The 16,343-nt window shown below is 39.1% G+C and overlaps 1 protein-coding gene across 5 annotated transcripts in view; it reads right to left on the reverse strand.

The window, feature by feature from the left end:
- The window catches only part of ARMC2 (armadillo repeat containing 2), a 120,453-nt gene that overhangs the window by 35,863 nt on the left and 68,247 nt on the right, over window positions 1-16,343 (reverse strand). For all 5 annotated transcript variants that reach the window (XM_055535241.1, XM_055535240.1, XM_055535242.1 and 2 more), the window contains 2 exons: window positions 12,921-13,066; window positions 6,704-6,803 (listed from right to left, as the gene is read on the reverse strand). In XM_055535241.1, coding sequence (XP_055391216.1) covers window positions 6,704-6,803; window positions 12,921-13,066 — 246 coding nt within the window. The remainder of the gene's footprint in view (window positions 1-6,703; window positions 6,804-12,920; window positions 13,067-16,343) is intronic.

Consider the following 16,343-nt stretch of genomic DNA (forward strand, 5'->3'; position numbering starts at 1 on the left):
GTTGTTCTCCCTGAGGAAGTCCTCTGTGGAGCTGGGAGGAGCGCATTCCTTCCCCGAGACTGCAGATGAGACCCTTGGCTTGCGCCACAGCCATCATATGCTGACAGGCTCGCATCACTGAAGGGCTATGGGTGGACAGAGCTGTTGTGAACCCAACCACGCGTTATTTAAAATGAACAAACTGTCCTCAGCTTTGTTGCAAACTTAACAAAGGTTAGATATGGAGATATACTGAAATTTCTCAAAGCAGAAATAAAATTCGGTGGTTGCTTCATTAGCAAATGAATCAAGAACAACTTGTGGCTTGTCTAGCTAACCGAGGATAAGGAATCCTCCCTTCCACTGCCAGTTCAAGGGTCCCCAGGGCTCCCTTCTCCTGAGTAGCCCAGTGTGACCAGTGTCGGAAGCCCCATTCGTGCAATGGCTTGGTCTCAGTGTCATCTGTTTTGACACAAGTCTGGCAGAGAAAGTCCCTGGAAGGGTCGAACGGCCCATCTCCTTTTCTCTGGCTAAGAAAGTGCTCCTTGGCTGCCTTGCGCCTCAGCAAAAGGCACAAGGCGGGTGGTTATCACCACTTACTGGGAAAATCGACACCAACACCTGGCCTGTCTTGCTGATTTGGTTCCTACTTTATAAGGGAGATTCACTTTCAGCCACATGCCTGAAGATGAAGATTTGACCCTGTGTGGCTGCTTTGATTAATCACTTTAAAATCTCTTGAGGATTTGTACAAAGCCCTCCGCTGTCAATTTTGGGGAAAACAATTTGTTTTAAGGGGCCATCTTAATAATTTACACCACAGGTTCCCACACCTGCTCCTCACCTGAGGTGCCTATTAAAAATAGGTTCTCGGGCTGTGTCCCAGACCTGAATCAGGCTCTCACAGGGTGAGGCCTGAGAACCTGTATTTTTAAAACTCCTCAAGTTTAGGAGACAATGATTCAATGATTCAAATCAAGAAAGAATTCAATATCTCACCACTTTAATACCTAGTGTTTTTATATCATGTTAAAAAACTATGAATCCATGTTTCTTTTAAATAATTCTCACAACACAGACAGGTAGAAAATAAAGGTGAAAATGCTCTCCCCACCACCTTTCATTATCAACTGACCTAATAACTGAGACAGATTAAGGACACTCCAAAAAGACCAATTTTCATATGCTGAAGTCAGACTTTTCCTTGAAAAGAGATGAATATGAATAAGGTGTGGAAAAAAAAAAAAACAGGAAAAAATTTTTTACTTTTGACATTTTTTCACTTTTTCTTTTTTTCCCTTTAATGGAATGCACCACCAGATGGGGGAGGAAAGATTCCACTTCTCCCAGCAGCCATCAGCTTTGGTGCTACCTGGTTCCAAGCAGCATCTCCCCCTGGTGGACGGGGGAAGCAGCTGGCCACAGTTTCCTGCTAAGCTCCTCACCTGGGTGATCAAAAAACACTCAAAGAGGTGTGTGCAGGTGACAGTTCATTTATCACTAGAGAGGGGTTTTCTTTCTTTTTTTGAGATTTTTGTTTCTATGTTCTCCAAAAATACACTGAGTCATAACATGATTAAATTTAAAAATAAGTCCCAGAAAAATGAAATCTCTGCCAATTATCAACGTAGCCTTCAAACTTTCAAGACAAAGGCAATGCTAACCTCTCAGGACAAAGATAAGGGCTGCAGACTGCTGAGTCCCTGGGTGACCGCTCTGTACACTAAGGGACTACAACGGGTCCAAAGTGTGCATGTGTCTATAATCCAAGCTGGCCTTGGAGAAACATTTCCTAGAACTGAAACAAAAATAGTTCTAGGAAGTAATAATTCCAGTTTAAAAGTTGCTGGACGACTGGGGTACATTTCAAAGATCAGTTCAAAAGTCTCAATGTCCAAGTAAACCTTAGGTGGAGCAAAATCTGAGCTACCGAAGATTAAAACACTCACATCAGGATGTGGTGTGCGGTTTCTGTTTCTGGAAATCACTTCTATCTCTCGGGAAAGAGGAAAACAAATCTTATCCAACTAGTCACCTGGGCCAAAGGGAACAGGAACCTAAGATGCTGTGCTGGTCTGAAGTAATTTAAGATCCAGCATTTCTGTTTTGCTGCTGTGTGTGGCAGCCCATCAACAAGAAAAATGTGGGGAAAATTATTATTTCCTCCTCCAAAGTAGGAAGAGGAAAGTAAATATTTAAGGAAGAAGTACTAGAGGACTAGAAAAAAAAATATATTGTATAACACTTTACAGATTCCAAAACATTTCACATATGCAAAATTCATTCTTTCAGCACTTTTCATGAGTCTGTTATGCCAAGAATCATCTCAGGTTTATAAAGACAAAGCCTGTGTCCTTAGGAAATCCCAATAGTGCATGAGGCAGCTACACAAATGATAACTACTTAGAGAATCACAAAAGAAATATTTACAAAGATCTCTAAAAGCCTTTGGTTAACGATTTTAGGAAGTGGTTGGGACACATAACTATTTCCTTGTAGCCTGAACAATTTCCCTGCTCTTCTAAAGCATTCTGGTTTTGAGGAAAATGTTAAATATATATATTTTTCCTTACTAGAAAATATCAAAGATGATTCAAAACTGTAATATTTCCTTTTGCATAAGTAAAAGACAATACAAAGTCAAAGTATAATTTATAAAAAGTTAACCTGGCTCTCACAGAAATATAAAATGAACACATTAAAAGAATTACTTATCTCATTAAAGAGGGAAGCCAATACAATGGTAAAGTGGGCTCCAAAAACAAGAGCTGGGTGTTTACAAGCTTTAAAAAGAAGTTAGAGTAAGACTACTAGTTAGAATCATACCTGGCTAATGGCCCCAAGGTAACAAACCATAACTTTGAGGTTATCTTGTCTACCAGAGGAAAAAATGTACAAATTAATGTGTAACTTTATAGTGTCTGGGTTCTAATCAAATAGTAAACAGCAAGTTTAAACAAAGATATATTCTCCTTGGGAATTAAGCCCTGTTGGTTAAACAGTGCCCCAGTATAACTTTGTCAGAATATACGGGCTCCTACCCCACACTCTAGCTCTAAGTTTTGGATGATTTTTCTTAATAAGAGTGAAATAGTTAGGGTCAGAAACATACTGCTTGGGTCCTCAGCTCTGACTGTACTAACTGGGTGCGCTAGCTACATTAAAGGGTTTAAAATCCTGCATGCAATATGTAACATTTGGGGACTGGCTTTTTTCACTCAGTATAGTTGGAGATTTATCCAGGATATAGTATATATAAATAGCTCAGTCCTTTTTTTAATGCTGAATAGTATTACACGGCATAGATATTCCACAGTTTGCTTAGCCATTTATCCAGAGAAGGACATTTGGTTCTTTCTAGTTTTTGACCATTACAAATAGAGCTGCTGCTGCTGCTGCTGCTACTGCTAAGTTGCTACAAACCTTTAAAAAATAAAAATTAAATGATGCACTAATGAGGAAAAAATTGGCTGGTCTTAGAAGGCTTCATAGAGAAAGGAACACAGAGCCACACCTTGAATCTGAATTGGCTTTTGAAGATAAGAACAGCTGAGAGAAATTTCATCAAAAGTCCCTCAGGCTCTTCTCACTCAGAACCTATTCAAAGTCAGCGTTTAGACTCTTTAGGTGTTACTTTTAAGAAGGTTGGTTATGAGGTTCCCCTACTAATTACAAATCATTGCAAAAGACAGGTAATGATTACCAAAGCAAAGTTAATAACAATGGAAAGGGAGAGAGAAATCTACACCAAGATGACACAGGCATTTAAAGAAGTCTATCAACAGACTCATGCCCCCAAAGTAGGACAAATAACCTCTAGAGTAATAATTACTGCTTGTAATATTGACCTTTGGCATCGATAAGAGGAAATTATTTTTAATATCTTCTAAGAGAGCAAGGAAATATGTAATATAGTTGAATATGATTTTTACCACAATGACTAAAATAATTTTGGTGAGGGCTTCCCTGGTGGCTCAGTGGTAAAGAATCTGCCTGCCAATGCAGGGGACACAGGTTCCATCCCTGATCTGGGAAGATCCCACATGCCATGGATGTGCCACAACTATTGAGCCTGTGCTAGAGCCTGGAAGCTGCGCCTGCTGAGCCCACATGCTGCAACTGTTGACCCGTGCGTCCTAGGGTCCGCACTCAGCAACAAGAGAAACCCGTGTGTTGCATCTGGAGAGTGCCCCTGCTCGGCACAAGTAGCATAAAATGCAAGCAGCAGTGAAGACCCTGCTCAGTCTAAAGTAAATAAATAAAAAATTTTTTGAAAGTTTAAAAAGGTAATAACTTTGGTGATTAAGGGTATAAATCGCACATTTCCTTGGTGGTTCTAAAAACAACATGTTACTGTACTTACTTTGCAAGATGCTCTTTATTCATCTTTGGACCAAAATAATTTTAACAGGAATACAAAATTATAACGTAAATCTATAGAGAAAAATATGGCCTTTAAATACCAATTTTGCTTTATAGATAACTACCAGTCCAAAGTGAAAAGCAATTCAGTAAGAAGTGTGGTAAAATTTTATGTCAATTAAACTTTAAGACATTTAGTCCCTTGAACCAGAAAAAGCATACCCTTAACTATACTCACATCTCAAGTATCTCATTATTAACAGCCAGATGCCAGAACTTTCTACTTTCTATTAAACACAATCATCATCTAAATTACAATTAGAGAAACAAACAGTTATGTACCAGTAATACCGTAACAAATAGGGCTATTTGTCAGTACTGAACTGATGGGTTTTCTACTTTTTCAAAAAAAATTACCGGTTATGACATAACTTGAAATCAGACTGTTAAACAGAAATGTTTTCTTTAAATCCACATTTGAAAACATCTTCTCCAGTTACTGTCCAATCTAAGTTATCCATGATCAAAACACCAAAGTAAAAAATAAACTATGATGGTAAATTAAAATTAAAACCCATAAAGTAATCCCATAAAACAAAATTACAAAATAAAATCCATAATTAAATCCCTTTATAAGTATAATATTGAAAAGTTTCTTTTAATGTTACAGCAAACTATCTTTTCTACCCTTTTAATTTTTTCCTTAAAAAAGAAAACCAGAACTAGGAGTATCCAAGCTCTTAGGGGGTTAATTCACTTGTCTAAAGATTAGAGTTCTGATAGTGTATTTTACCAAAATCTAAATCAGTAAATGCCTAATGGGTACTTAAATTAACAGCACTGTGAATACTGTAAGGTAATCAAATTCATTCTTCAGCTGACACAGCAAATTCCTATGCCATGAAATCTTTCAAAGTATGTAATTTAGAGAAAATACAAAATACACAGGGGAAAGCATTTGCAGTCCAAATACTCAGAATCAGGAACCCAAGTGCATATCTGTAAATTTTTTTAAAGTGAAATAGAGACATTAACACTTTCAGCAAAGTTTATCATCTTTAAAACTTACAGGTGGTGCTAGTGGTAAAGAATCTGCCTGCCAGTGCAGGAGACCCAGGTTCAATCCCTGGGTTGGGAAGATCCCCTGGACTAGGAAATGGCAACCTGCTCCAGTACTCTTGCCTGGAAAATTTCATGGCCAGAGAAGCCTGGCAGGCTACAGTCCTGCTGCAAAGACTCAGACATGATTGAGCAACTGAGCACATAATACATAATGATGTAATATGAACACAGAAATTTCTCTTTATCAATAAAACCAAAATGAGACTAGCAACCTTTTAATAAATAGCTGATAACAGTGTAAAATATGACAAATTTAGTCATTCTCAGCAGAAGTACTTGGCTAGGTAAGAATAAGTTTAGCGCTATTGGTGGCAAACAGGAATTATATTTTGAGGTGGTTCTGATATGGTTAATATAAGCAAACACAAAGCTTTATATTAAAACCCTTTTAGAATATATATAATTTGATTTTAAACTGGTGATACCTACTATGTAATTTTGAAAATTTACCATACTGGAAATTAATACCTATTTTCATGTATAAACCATCCCCACTAAAGAGTTGATGTCAGTTTAATCATTTATAAAGGCAAATAAAACTAGCCTGCATTTAATGACTATTCAAAACTGATAATATCATAAAAATTAATGTTTGTATTAAGTATTATAATTTTATTAAGGGAAAGTCATTTGTGAATTCTTCCTTTTTTTAAAACAGCTGTTACATTTTTGTCCAACTCATTAAAACCAAATTATTTCCTTTAAATACTTAACCTCAAAATGTCATCTTCTAAATACAACAGTGTCAAAAAATTAGAAAATTTCAGGGCTAGAAGAATCTTCAGAGTATACCCAGTGTAGGGGATCCCAAACTTTAGTTTGCATTAGAAGTCCCTGCAGTTCTTGTTAAAGTGCAGGTGGCTGGGCACATCTGCACCCACCTGGCTCAGTAGGCCTGGGCTGGGGCCTGGAAATAACCAGTGTAACCCCACCCCACTCAAAGGTGCCTCCTGTAGGAGGCGTCCACAGAGCACTAGGAGAACAGCACCCACCCTTCACCCAACATTGTGAATCCTTCTACTGCACGCACATCCTTCTGAGGCCATTTCTGCCTCAAATTACTTCCTCCCCACTTCCTCCATGGAACTCTCTGCCTCCTGGGGGCAGCTCATGACATATCTAATGGAAGCTTCTAAGAGAAAATTATGCATTCAAAACACAAAATCATTCAACGTGGCCTTATTACACAAATACACCAATGCAAAGACACACTGAAGAGTTAAATGTATAAAGAACTGACCTGCTTCTTCTGGTATTTGTTTATCAGATTCAAAAACAAGGCATAACATCTGGAATAGCTGGCCAAGGCTACACAGCAGTCATGGTAAGAAGTAAGTTTGCTGTAGAAATGTCAAATGGAAAAAATAAAAGTCAGCTTTGTTTTTCAATAAAACTCAAGTCCGCTTTAAATGCAGACCTTCAAAGCATTGTCCTGTGCATGAAAAGCAGTCTGGAAATACTCTATACACTGGCCCAGAGATGCCTCAGGGAGCTGGTCACCTGCTCTAGATTTCAGGAGCACAGGGTGGGGAGCAAGGAAAATTTCAAGTTCTTTGAAAAAGAGAAAGCTGAAACCTCTAACGCAGCGACCCCATGGACTGTATCCTGCCAGACTCCTCTGTCCATGGAATTCTCCAGGCAAGAATACTGGAGTGGGTTGCCATGCTCTCCTCCAGGGATCTTCCCGACCCAAGAATTGAATCCAGGTCTCCTGCATTGCAGGCAGCTTCTTTACCAACTGAGCTTGTGGTTCAGAAAACACAAGATAAGAAATTTACACAATATCTGGTAAATTTCAATCTGGTAGAGTCAATCTCCTGGAACTTCAGCATAAGCAAATGTTAAACTGCTCAAATATGCTAGGTATATTAATATCAGGTGTATTAATATCAGGCAAAATAGACCTTAAGGCAAAAAACCTTGAAAATAGCTTCAAATTTTCCAAAGTAAGCAAACAAACTAACATAACCCACAAGGTGGAACTCACAAACCTATCAAATTAATAGATGTTCATAAACCTCTCATTAAGTGACAGATTAATAGAAAAAACATCACTAATATTTTAAAAACTTGATCATGTGCCAGGCCATTAACAAGTCTCAGTAAATTACCAATGTTTTAGATCACATTTTAAAGACATACTTTTGGAAATTTAAAAACACATAACTTATGGGTCAAAGAAATAAGAAAATAAAAACCCACATATCTGAATAATAACAAAAAATACTACAGATCAAAATTTAGATGCGGCTGCAGCAGTAGAGGAAAATTCAGAACCTTAAGAAAGCTGACAGCAAAGGGATTTCTAACCAACATAGAAAGAAATATGTGCTGTGCTTAGTCACTCGGTTGTGTCCGACTCTTTGTGACCCCATGCACTGTAGGCCGCCAGGCTCTTCTGTCCATGCGGATTCTCCAGGCCAGAATACTGGAGTGGGTTGCCATGCCCTCCTCCAGGGGACCTTCCCAACCCAGGGATCAACCCCAGGTCTCCCCCACTGTAGGCAGATTTTTTAGCGTCTCAGCCACCAGGTAAGTCCAGAAGAAAATATAACATATGCAAAAAGAATAGAAGAATTACTAAGGCTAAGAACGAGGAATACAATAGGAAAGAAACTTACAATAGAGTGGTTTGATAAATCTATTGGTTCTTTGCAAAAACTGATAAATTGGCCAACCTTTGGTAAGACTGATCAAGAGAAAAAGAGACATATCATAAATCTTCAAAATAAGGAATGAAAATCAACATCAAAATGAAGAGGCAGTGTGACATAGCAGTTAACCATGTACATTCTAGAGCCAGACTATCTAGTTTAAATCACAGCTGTGCAACTCTGGGAAAACTACCATACTTCTCTATGCCTAGCCTCCTCATAGGTAAAATGAAGATAATAATAAGTACCTACCTCTTAAAGCCGTTATAAGGAATAAATGAATTAGTATTTAGAAAGTGCTTAGAACACTGCCTGGCACATAGTAGGCACTGCATAAATATTTCTTAAATAAATAATATAAATAAAAGGGGTATAATCAGAGAGGCAACAGAGATTAAAAGAATAACAGGCGAGATTGGGCACTCATAGACAAGTCACATGTAAAAAAATGAAATTAGATCATTCCTTAACTCCATACACAAAAATGATGGGTTAAAGATCTAAATTTCAGACCGGACACTATAAAACTTAGAGGAAAACATAGGCAGAACACTCTCTGACATAAATCACAGCATCATCTTTTTTAATCCAGCTCCCAGAATAATGGAAATAAAAGCAAAAATAAACAAATGGGACCTACTTAAATTCAAAAGCTTTTGCATAGCAAAGGAAACAATAAACAAAACAAAAAGACAACCCACAGATTGGGAGAAAATATTTGCAAATGATGTGACTGATAAGGGATTAGTCTCCAAAATTTACAGCTTATGACACTTAATATCATCAAAACAAACAGCCCACTCAAAAAATGGGCAGAAGATCTGAACAGACATTTCTCTAAAGGGCACATATGGATGGCAAACAGGCACATGAAACGATGTTCAAAACTTCTAGTTTCCAGAGAAATGCAAATCAAAACTACAGTGAGACATCACCTCACACTGGTCAGACTGGTTATCATAAAAAATCCACAAACAGCAAATGCTGGAAAGGGTGTGGAGAGAAGGGAATCCTTCTGCACTGTCGGTAGGAATGTAAATCGGTGCATCGGCTATGGAGAGCAGTATGAAGGTTCCTTAAGAAACGAAAAATAGAGCTACTGTATGATCCTGCAATCCCACTCCTGGGCATATGTCCAGAGAAAGACATGGCCCAAAAAGATACATGTACCCCAGTGTTCAAGGCAGCACGTTGTTTACAAGACATGCAAACAACCTAAATGTCCATCGACAGAGGAATGGATGAAGGTGTGGTGGGTGCAGACACACACACACACACACAGGAATATTACTCAGCCATTAAAAAGAATGAAGTAAGGCCATTGGCAGCAACATGGAGGGCTCCCTGGTGGCTCAGTGGTAAAGAATCTGCCTGCAATGCAGGAGACCTGGGTTCAATCCATGGGTTGGGAAGATGCCCTGGAGAAGGGCATGGCAACCCGCTCCAGTGTTCTTGCCTAGAGAATCCCATGGACAGAGGAGCCTGGCACGTTGCCGTCCACAGGGTCGCAGAGTCAGACACGACTGGAGTGACTAAGCAGCAGCAGCATATATTGACTCTAAAAAGAAACAATACAAGTGAACTTACACAACAGAAAGAGACTCACAGACTTGGAAAACTCATGGATGCTGGGGCGGGGATAGAAGGGATAGTTAAGGACTTTGGGCAAGTCATGTATACACTGCTATATTTAAACCAGCAAAAACCTATTGTATAGCACACGGAACTCTGCTCAATGTTAAGTAGCAGCCTGGATCAGAGAGGGGTTTGAGGGAGAAGGGATACATGTATATGTGTGGCCGAGACTCTTCCCTGTTCACCTGAAACCATCACAACATTGTTAATCAGCTATATGCCAATACAAAGTGGTTTTGGTGTTAAAAATAAAAGGATAACAGAATATTTGGAATGCGCTTATATAGTTTGAAACTTAAATGAATGAATCCTTATAAAAATATAACTTTTAGAAACTGAACCAAGGAGAAGGAAATGGCAACCCACTCCAGTATTCTTGCCTGGAAAAGTCCATGGACAGAGGAGCCTGGCAGGCTGCAGTCCATGGGGTTACATGACTGGGCATGTGTGCATGAGGGTGGAGGATGATGGGTTGGTAGCAATAAACTGGTAGAACTGAAAAAAAAGAAAAAAAGAAACTGAACCAAGTGTAAATAGGATATGACTAGACCATTAAAGAAAGTGAATCAGCTATCAATGATATTCACACACGCATGCACACACACATATACAAACAGGATAAAACAGCTTTTCAAGCAAATTCTACAGACTTTTCAAGAAGCAGATAAGTTTAATTTTCAGAAATTCTTCTAAAAGAGAGAAAATGTTGGAATATATCCCAGTTAATTTTATGAGGCTGATATAAACTGGACATTAAAAGCAGACAAGGACAGTATAAGAAAGGAAATGTATAGGTCAATCTAACTCATAACCATAAATGAAAAATCCTTAACAAAATACAAGCTGAGCAAACCTAGCAATATATAATGGTTTAACATGAGAAAACCTGTTAATGTAATCTACTACGTTAAAGAATTAAACAAAGAAAATCCATATAATCAAAATATATTCAAGAATCCAAGGAAATTTAAAATCCATTAAAGGGAAAAAATTGCTCCTTAACTGTTAAGGGGTATCTACAAAAACCTACAACAAACAATTTCAACTGGCAAAACTACAAAAACATTTCCCTTAAAGTCAGGAGAAAGCCAGCCAGCCTAATACTCTCACAACTTTATACCAGACATCCTAAGCAATGCACCCAAGGAACAGGTGAGGACAGGGGCAGAGCTGTAATAATGGGGAAAAAAAAGAATATATATATATACACACACACATATATATATCCCTGGTAGCTCAGCTGCTACAGAATCTGCCTGCAATGCAGGAGACATGGGTTTGATTCCTGGGTCGGGAAGATCCGCTGGAGAAGGGATGGGCTACCCACTCCAGTATTCTTGGGCTTCCCTTGTGATTCAGCTGGTAAAGAATCTGCCTGCAATGTGGGAGATCTGGGTTGGATCCTGGGCTGGGAAGATCCCCTGGAGAAGGGAAAGGCTACCCACTTCAGTATTCTGGCCTGGAGAATTCCATGAACTGTATAGTCCATGGGGTTGCAAAGAGTCGGACACAACTGAGTGACTTTCACTTTTAAGCAATGCACCCAAGAAATAGGTGAGGACAGGGACAGAGTTGTAATAATGGGCAGCGGGGGACGGAAAAACAAACTACACTTGTTTGCAAATAATTTGCATAGAAAATCCAAGAGAATCTATAGACTCTTAGACCTAATGTTAATCAAGGTGTTCTGGATAACAAGATTAATAAGCAAACATCAATACTGTGCATATACACTAGCAACACTCATTAGAATTGTTTTCTTAAAAGATGCATTTATAATTGCAGCCAGAGTCATGAAGGAATACATCCAACAAAAGATGTATTTTTTCTCCGAAAAGACAAAATTTTTTAAGAGAAAATTATAAAATTTTATGAAAAGAAGAAACATCACAACTGTTTATGGATGGAAGACTTGATATCACAAAGATGTCAATTCTCCCCACCTCTGTCCCAGTTATCCCAAATACTGAGTATAGTTTCATGAAAAAAAATCCAAAGTTCCTCTCATGGACTTTTTAGCTGATTCTCCAGTTCATGAGGAAGAGAAAATAAAAATTTGGGTTTTAAAGGAGAAAAGTGGAGGATTCATCTTATTAATATTTTATAGCAAGACTTAAACCCATAACAGTAAAAAAACAACGTGTTACTAGTCTGAGGATGGGTCAGACAGAGTGTTCAGAAACAGACCTGCAAGTACATGGAAGCTTGCATTCTCCTGAGTAGGCATTCAAAAGCAATGAGAAAAGGATGGCGTATTCAGTAACATGTGGTGGGGAAACAGTCCACAGGGAAAAAAAACTAAATTGGATCTTTACATGCTGCCATACACAGAAATGAACTCTTTATGATTTTATGTGCTTCAAAATGGGACTAATTAAGTACCCACAATTAAGGACCCAGATAGGAAAGTACAGTGCTAAAAGATCAAAGCTGGACTCACACCCTCATGTTGGGGTCAATTACCAATTCAGTCTTTAGGAAATTTTGTATTTTGTCAAACAGCTACAATATTACAGTTCAAGGAAGACCCAGGTCTCTTGAGAAGGAGCATTACCTCAAAACACTGGTGAAGAGCAGTGAAGGGCGAAATGTAAATACATAATTCAGAGACAGTTCTGAAATTTAGTCACATCTTGTTTTGAGGCAGCCTAGATTCAGGTTATCCTTGCTTCTGCAGCAAAGTAAGTATGAACATGACTACTGAATGTGTGAGCCGAAGTTCAGCCAAACAACTGCAATAAAATAGCCTGCGATTATAAATTAAGCCAGGTCAGGCTTTCTAAGCAACGGCTCGTCTTTTCTGTCAGAATCCTCAAGCGCTGTTTCCAAGTGCACCAGTAGGTTTGCCGGATTTTGTGATACAGCTCTTTATCTCCAATAAGCTGAGAGTTTTCTTTCTTTTATAAAAACACTAGGACAACTCACAACTTTAACTTAAAATCAGTAAGTTTAGAATCACATTAGAAATACGTAAGAAATGAAGTCAATAAAATAAGTTTTAAGTCACTTATTTCAAGCGTGGGCCACTAGGCTTACCTTTTCTTCTAGGTGACATAAAAAGCGAAAACCAGATTCTTTGCCACTTACACACACAAATACCAAAGATAACTCCCGAATCTAAACATTAGCATTATTGTAAGGCTGCTTTGTATTCCTCCTCTACCTTACCTGAATATTCTGGCAATATTGGTACAGACATCCTTGTCACCTATGTGCTGTTCCATCACTGTGCAGAGCTGGGGAAGGGCATTGATGCTTAGCAACTTACTTCTTGCTAGTGGTGAATCAACCAAGTTTCTCAGTGTAGCAGTCATCTAGGGAAAAAAGCATGTTAGTGGCTTTTTTTTTTTTTTAAAGAAAACACTAATACAGCAATACTGATCAGTGCAGGAGAACCCACACCATAAGCTTTGTTACATCAGTAGCTAAACCAAGGCCCCTTTATGCATCACCCATCAAAGAACCTGGGCCTATGCACAAGGAGCAAGAAATGAATACAAAGAAAGCCTACTTTGGTTCAAAAGTAAAATAATGCAACATGAACTTATTAAAATACATTTTAAGCCTTTTAAAAAAAAAGTAATGAATGAAATATTCCTGTTAAGAAGCAATTAATATACCAAAACCTGTAGAAGTCATAAGGTAATTAATTGACCCTGTGACATGCCACTTGAGTTCCACAGATCAAAAACTTCTTGTTCCATATTCTTATAAACACCATCAAATAATAATGCTGCAGCCAAAGGATATTCAAGAATGTTAGTCTCTTTCTCTTCCTAGAGGCAAGAACTGACGTCTTGCAAATTTGTCTTGTTTTGTAAAAAACAAAACATTCAGAAAAACTGTGTACTTTAACCCTTGTCTGAAAGTGGAGAAGAGAACAATTTTATAAATCTATAAAATGAAAGGTGCTGTTATCTAATAGTTTTACATATATGCAAGGTGTTCTTTCCTCCTGAGATGGTACAGGCAGGCCACGGGTTAAGGGAGTCAGCTTGGGAGTTGGATGGCCTGGTCAAATTCCAGTCCCACCCTTCATTGGTTTAGGCTTAGTTAGTTAACCTCTCAGAGCACATTTTCCTCATCAATAAAGTGGGGATGGTGACAGTTGCCCTGGCATTGTTAGGATTCAATGAGATGAGATGTGTGGCTGGCATTGCCAGTGCCGATTAATTAACAGGAGTTCAAAAATCACAGGTTCCATCCCCATCTTTGTTATGGGTCTTCACATCCAAAATGCAGAAGGAGGGAGATCGCTAGCCTTAGACTCAAATGATGGATAGTCAAGTCCCAAATCTCCCAAATCTTCCTAAATACGTGACTGAGGCACTCAGTCATTCTTCAACTCCCCCGTTCCTTGTCTGTGAAAAGGGGATTACAAACTCTGCTCACCAGCCAAGGCTGCGTGTAACAGGTGGAAAAAAAGGTAACACGGTTTTTGTACACTGTAGAGGATTATGTAAATAAAAAGCATCATTACAGCCATAATAAATGAACTTTAACACTTAAGATGACATGTATGTTTGATTAGTTTTCTTTTGTAACAAATTGCAACAACAAAAAATTTTTTAAAAATATAGCCAACCAACTATGTTCTCTCTAAAGCAGAAAACGTAAACATAATACTTCAAACAAATGTGTGCAAGTCTTTTGTAGTTGATTCAATTACACAGTGATTCAGTAAATTCTTCCCTGAAAGGTTCAGTATCCAAAACACTGCAGGGGAAACAAACTATTCTAGCATTCCTCTTGACCTACCAATGTCGTCTCTTAAGCTAAGGAAGGTTAACAAGCCATTCGAGGCATTCCAATCCATCACTGCCATAAAATGGAAAATTCCCATCATCTGTCCCCGACTCTATCCTGTCCACCCTCTTCAGAGACGGCCCAGGCGCTGGAGCACTGCTGGTTTATGTCAACCCAAAGGATGACTCGCAGGCTTCTCCACTCCTTCATCAAAGAGCACAGACGCTCGCGCGAATCCTGGCCGGAACCAGACAGGCAGAGACTGCGGCAAGACCGTGCAGCACTGATCCCACCCACTGTGCACACAAACACCCCCTTCCCTGGATCCCGAGGCTTCACAGGTCCGGTACCTCAATCTGTTGTCATCTTCTCACTCCCCACAGCAGGAGGGACCAGAGCTTTCTTAGGAGCTTTTATTTTCTTGTTTCAAATTCAGTTGTTTTTTTTTTTTTCCCCCTCTCCCTTTCAACCTTTTTCCTCAGTTCACTAGGAAAAGTCAAGAAAGTTCAAGGTTCTTTTGCCCCAAACACATAACTTTTACAAATGGCCCAAATCAAGATGTGACATATCACCTGATTTAAAATCAGTGTCTACTGCCTGGATCACATTGTGTGGAGTGCAAGGAGTTGAGCACGATATGCTACGTGGGATGTTTCCATATTTCTTGGTTGTGATGCTACTAGAATCACATACATGAAACATACACCATGCACTTGAAAAATACATCGTAGTGACGCCTCAGTTCATGACACTACGATCAACACAGCTGTTTAAGTCGCAAAACTCAGAGATATTCCAGAACCCTGCCTTTCTGCTTTCTGTTTCCCTAAGCCCTATTGGCTTTTTGTCCATTGCTCCTACCATACGATTCTATTTCCTGACTTTGGTCTACAAGGCCTGGTATGGCCTGACTCTGGCTAACCCCTCAAACTTCATCTCATACCACATATGACAAACTACTTTATTTTAGGTTACTTAATATTGTGTTTTATTGTTTCTTTATTTCTCTATATTAGAAGCTTCAGTGAAGGTACACATTTTGTCTTTTCACCATTGTGCCCTCAGGCCCAACTGTAGTACCTGGTACACAGTCATTCAGTTCAGTTGCTCAGTCGTGTCCAACCCTTTGCGATCCCATGGACTGCAGCATGGCAGGCTTCCCTGTCCGTCACCAACTCCTGGAGCTTGCTCAAACTCATGTTTACTGAGTCGGTGATGCCATCCAACCATCTCATCCTCTGCTGTCCCATTTTCCTACTGTCTTCAATCTTTCCGAGCATAAGGGTCTTTTCCAATGAATCAGTTCTTCGCATCAGGTGGCCAAAGTATTGGAGTTTCAGCTTCAGCATCAGTCCTTCCAATGAATATTCAGGACTGATTTCCTTTAGGATTGACTAATTTGATCTCCGTGCAGTCCAAGTGACTCTTACGAGTACACAGTGGGTCCTCAATAAATATTTGTTGATGGAATGGATTACTGTATCACTATCTACAAAGGTACCACTGGTATACATAGAAAGGTTGGGATCCAGAAAACCATGGATGAATCAGACAGTATCTCTGAGGGAGATGAATTTTAAGATGATTAATGAGCATCAAAGAATTGATGCTTTCAAATTGTGGTGCTGGAGAAGACTCTTGAGAGTCCCTTGGACTGCAAGATCATCAGTCCTTTAGAATCAACCCTGAATATTCATTGGAAGGACTGCTGTTGAAGCTGAAGCTCCAATACTTTGGCCACCTGATGCAAAGAGGACGCATTAGAAAAGGCCCTGATGCTGGGAAAGACTGAGGGCAGGAGGAAATGGGGGAGACAGGATGAGATGGTTGACTGGCATCATTGAC

This window comes from Bubalus kerabau, chromosome 9 (genome assembly GCF_029407905.1).
Source record: "Bubalus kerabau isolate K-KA32 ecotype Philippines breed swamp buffalo chromosome 9, PCC_UOA_SB_1v2, whole genome shotgun sequence".
Taxonomy (NCBI): domain Eukaryota; kingdom Metazoa; phylum Chordata; class Mammalia; order Artiodactyla; family Bovidae; genus Bubalus; species Bubalus kerabau.